The following is a 5,289-nucleotide window of genomic DNA, read 5'->3' on the forward strand; positions in this document are numbered from 1 at the left end:
TCTAAATCTTAACATTATAACTTTGAATTCAGTTAAAATTTTCTTTACTAATTCCTTAATTTCTTTAGTTAAACTATGGAGGAAATCGGAATATAATGACTTTAAAAAGAAGATATCTTTATACTAGACCAAATATAAAATAAATTCTCCTCATCCTTTGAAATCTTTATTAAGCTTAGCTAAATCAGATCAATAGTGATCATTTTTAAGAATTTACACTTTTTCCTATGATATTTATTTTATAGCTATTTATGTAATTTCTTTAAGTCACGTACTTCATGTGTGGCGCATATAATTTTTATTGTATGACGCGGTAAACACGTCCAACGCAAGTACACTAAAACTAGTAATGAATAAAGGTGACATGGATATTTTCTCCAACTCATCTCCAGAAAGAGTTGCACTGTAGTTGCCAAAGCTTGGCACGAGGAGTGAAGTGATTGCATAGAAAAAGGATCATCTTCGAAGGATTAAAAAGGCCTGGAGGTCCAACACAAGTGTAAAGTAAAAGAGGCTCAGCAACGATACAGTGGAAGAAGCACCAGAGGGATACTCAAAAATTAAAGAAAGACAACATTAAGTCATGGGGAAAGAGTAGATCAACAAAAACTTCAATATAACACTATGCAAATAAGAAAATGGCATATAATTTATAACATATAAAATCGTTGCATACAACTGAATGTTGATACAATGATACCTACACTGCAGCTTGGAAAATCAACAGAATTTATAGTAAGAATTTAACGTGCCCATCATCTCTAACCGTTATGTTTTTGTTGTTTTGTACCAATCTTGGAAATTGGAATACGTAACTGACTAATTAACATAGCACATTTAACATAATTAAGATAGTTAAATGAGTGACTTTGATTTTTTACAATATTGAGTAGTTAAATAAAGCTGGGGGAAATAGAAAAATGCCAAAAAAAGGAGAAAAAAGATAAATAAGATCCTTGACCAAAGAAAGGTGCCAAGTCATCTTGTCTATTCCCCCTCCCTAATTGATAAACAATATTCCATAATCAGATTCAGTAATTACAGAATATTTACAAATTTTATAACAGTATTGTTGAATGAACTCCCACCATGCCTTGGATGCTCATTTGCTAAATGTGGACACTCCAAATCCATGCTGCCAGAATATGAGAATAACATACGCTTTTGTTTGCAAGGAAGAATAGGGCCCATTCTTCAAAGAGGTCACAAGCAGTAGGTAGAAAAAGCTCCACAGCCAACAAACAGATGCAGTTTACACGAAGAAAAACTCCACAGTATCTTTCTACTTTCACTTTCTAATTGATCCAAGGTGTAGAAAATAGCGCACTGAATATTTCTCACTTTTTAGGAAGGCATCAATTCGACATATATTAATTGCAGGGAAGCATGTCGTGTCTCCAAATCACTGTATTAATTGCATGAACACTTGCACATGCACATATACATGCAACTAAAAGGACTGATACCATATTAAAACATCTCCATCGATATCTATATATTTTGTTATTACTACTGAACCGCATCAAAAGGAAAAAAAACACTACGGAACCAAGCTACACTCTGATGCAAACAAAAATGAGAAAAATGTACCTCCACTCCATCTCGCACAGACACCCCTAAATCTTGGGACTAAGGCACGAGCAATGAACTTCCGAGTCCTTGTATCTTTCGCTCCTAATACAGACGAAATGTCTTCAATAAGTTATCACTCTTCTTGAAAGACCTGTTAAAAGCAACTCATAAGCTAAAAAAACAAGAAAAGAAAGATGCAATAACCTGACATAGCATCATTTTCTGTCCCAATCTACACTAGCATCTAAACTAAAGTAAAATAAATTCTATAAATCCTATTCCTGGATACACACTGATATTCTACAATATCATGTAAAGGAATCTCGAGATATCCTATTCCTGGGTATATCCTCATATATCTACTGGGTATTTTACAATATTAGGCAAAGTAAATCATGACATAGAAAAAGAGACAAAAATCAATCTCACTCTTGTATTTATTTTCTTTTTACACAATTTGTATTTCTATTCAAGGAATTTACCAGGGAGCATTGCTCTTCCAGTGCGTCTAAATTAATGTATATAATCTTTTAGCTGTTCCTTGCATAAGACATCAGATAACTGATCCATAAAGTCAACAACAACTTTTATGCCAGGTATATGACTCTGAGGAAACATCTAATTTATCAGCATCCATGAAACCTGAGATTTGCTATGTAGTAATTACATCTTTTGGTTGCCTTGGTGCACATTTTAGCTGGAAGCTGCTAAGCGTTTGTGTAAGACTTCTCTCTTGACTGAAGGACAGAGCAAACTAGAATATAACTGATACTTCAGTGAACAGCAAAAGTTAGATAGGTTTCACTTCTATCCGCACAAATAAGCTTACATGCTTTGACCCAGAATTAGTTCAATAAGATTTGTTGAAGGGAGCAGCCGACAGACTATGTAAAGAAACATACAAATAAATGAACAAAAACTTGCCCTATTGGTACATCAATAAGAAGTCTGGTGATATTTGCAACAAACCTTCCCCCTCAGTGTCAATGACAGTCCAAATTAATGTGTTTCAGATAAAGAGAGGACTTTCGTCAATTGGAAGCTCGGCAAGTACCATCTCTACTAAAGCACACTAAAGTAAATACGCTAAAAGTTTGTTGATCATACTTGGTGAATCAAGTGAGTTACATAGTTTTGGTGCAACGGTAAAAGCTGCCGCCATGTGACCAGGAGGTCACGGGTTCAAGCCGCGGAAACATCCTCTTGTAGAAATGCAAGGTAAGGCTGCGTACATAAGACCCAATGTGGTTCAACCCTTCCCTGGACACAGCGATAGCAGGAGCTTAGTGCACCGGGCTACCCCTCCACGTAATATGCAGTCAAACAGCGTCAACATGGTAGCATCCTCCTCACTTATATCTCATATCATAAAGTGTTAGCCTGCCTACGATGGCTACCCCAACGGCGTCGACGAGCTCTCCTCTTTCTCCCATCCAGTTTTGCCTTAGCTTTTTCTGTCAAGTCTCTTTCACCACGTCGCTTGTACATCTTGAAAGTCATATTTCTCTCTGCGGCCATTTTTCTCACCTTCTCTGTAATCTCTGCAGCAATCTGTCTATTATAAAGCTTCCTTAGACCCCACATAAGCTTAGCAAACGTGTCTGGCTGAGGCATCAAACCGGCATCCATCATATCTAAACAGTACGAACAAGCCTCTTTCACATGTCCATTTGAAAACAATGCATGAATCCAAATGGTCCATGCATACGCATTAAGCTCACATCCTTTGGTCATTATGCAACTCCAGACATCTTTACCTAGTTCAAGTTTCTCTGCTCGTAACAAAGTATTCAACAGGTCCTTCAGAGTACCATATTGAGGAGCAGACAGAAGACCTCGTCCGATCATTTCTTTAAAGTAATCACAAGCTTCTATTAGACGCCCTTGATCAACACAACCATTAATCATAATGACAAAGGTGTCAACCCCCGGACTGATCCCGTTCGCTTCTATTTGGTTCCATGCTTGCACAGCTTCATCAATTTCCCCCAATTTACAAGCTAACCGAATTACTGTATTATAGATGCTAAGGTCAGGAGGTATACAGATATTTTCCATTTCCTTAACAAGTTCCAAACACTCTTCCAACTCTTCCTTCTTCTCATGGGCTAACATTATATGCAAATAAGTAGTCTGATTTGGATTATACCCTTTCTGCAGCATATTATCCAGAAGTTCATAACCTTTTTCAATCTTTCCCCACTTACAAAATCCACTTATCAAGGTAGTATACGTCACAACATCAGCTTCACATCCGCTTCTCTCCATATCCAAGAATATCCGCATAGCTTCCTCCATCTTGTCTTGCGAACAAAGCGCCTGAATTACTATTGTATAAGAAGTTGCATTAGGGTTGCAACCTTTTCTTCTCATCTCCTGCAGAAGATCAAATGCATCAGCCATTTTCCTAGACACTGCATAACCATTGAGCAAGTTGTTATAAACCACAATGTCTGGCTCGAAACCTGCCTCCCTCATTTTCACCAACACGACTTTCGCCTCCATAAGCTTCCCTTCTTTACACCAACCATATAACAATGAAGTAAAATGCTTTATGGTAGGGCTAAACCTAATCCTCATTTCGTCAAACAATACAGCTGCCTCTTTTACGCTACCATTCTTACACAAAGCATCCAACAAACACCCGAAAACATAGTCATCTGGCTCACAACCATATTTGGGCATCTCATCCAACACTTGGATCGCTTTCTTTACCATTCTAGCTGAGGCAAATCTCCTCATCAATACAATAAACAGTTCTGGTGTCAAAAACTGAGGATTCTCTCTCCTCATCTCCTCAACAAGTGCCCATACAGTACCAAACTGCCTCATTTTCCCCAAAATCTTGACCATTGATTTGTATGTATCATGACTATGCCTATAACCAGGTTGCTTTGAGGCCCATACAAAGAATCTGTAGCCTAAATTCCCAGCATCACCACAACGACTCAACACACGTTCGGTCAAGCCTGAACGTACCAGGATACCAGATTCTTGCAAAGCAAGCTCAAGTTTTGGAACCCTTGAGTGAAACTTTCTCAAAATTCTATAAACCTTCTCTACATCAGCTGAAAATTCATCATGATTATTGGAAGAATTTAAAAGGGTTGACTCAGAGTGTAAAAAAGATTTACCCTTTGAGGCCATTTCCGGTAGAATGTGCAGTGAAGATGCTGCACGGAGGCTCAGTGATGAAGGCAAAAGACTGATACTTCTCAACATCAAATTGGTTTTGTTAGGTGGGTTTTGGAATTTGGTTGGGATTAACGCTGGGAGTGGGAGGTTCACGGTGGAGGGAGGTGGCAATTAGCGCCGTTATGGTGTATGTACGGTGGTTGGTATATTACTAGTATGTATGACATGTGATAGTTTAAATATTTATTTAATGCATAATAATACAACAATCATCCAAGTTCCGAAAAATATTACTTATATTAGCATAATACGTAAATTCAAAATGAAAGATTATCATCCGAACTTATACAAATGATCAATTTAGTCATGTTAATTAAATAATTATGTATTGTAGTTTAAAAGTATTTAATGTGATAATATCTTAGCAAACAGTTCTTTGTAGACGATGTTTTTTTTATGTATGTTTCCTTCTATTGCTTTGGTCGCTCGGCCATAACCAGAACTCTTGTTGTTGATATTGATATCCCTCTTCAAAATGTAATATATAGTTATTCGTGCAAGAAAATATATTGTTCTAAATAT

The 5,289-nt window shown here is 37.2% G+C and overlaps 1 protein-coding gene across 4 annotated transcripts; it reads right to left on the reverse strand.

Annotated features, from left to right (window-relative positions):
• Positions 1 to 808: 808 nt before the first annotated feature.
• On the reverse strand, positions 809 to 4,922 carry LOC104105263 (putative pentatricopeptide repeat-containing protein At5g65820). 4 transcript variants are annotated; one of them, XM_009613520.4, is made up of 2 exons: positions 2,680 to 4,922; positions 809 to 1,674 (listed from the first exon to the last, which is right to left on the reverse strand). In XM_009613520.4, exon 1 carries the CDS (start codon positions 4,792 to 4,794, stop codon positions 2,938 to 2,940), a length of 1,857 nt encoding a protein of 618 aa, XP_009611815.1. In that variant the 5' UTR covers positions 4,795 to 4,922; the 3' UTR covers positions 809 to 1,674; positions 2,680 to 2,937. The 4 variants fall into 4 exon arrangements, with proteins under 4 accessions (XP_009611815.1, XP_009611810.1, XP_009611812.1 ...); XM_009613515.4 differs by having other exon boundaries at positions 809 to 1,723; XM_009613517.4 differs by having other exon boundaries at positions 809 to 1,723; positions 2,542 to 4,922.
• Between the last annotated feature and the right edge of the window lie 367 nt (positions 4,923 to 5,289).

Source organism: Nicotiana tomentosiformis, chromosome 7 (genome assembly GCF_000390325.3).
Source record: "Nicotiana tomentosiformis chromosome 7, ASM39032v3, whole genome shotgun sequence".
NCBI classification, from domain to species: Eukaryota; Viridiplantae; Streptophyta; class Magnoliopsida; order Solanales; family Solanaceae; genus Nicotiana; species Nicotiana tomentosiformis.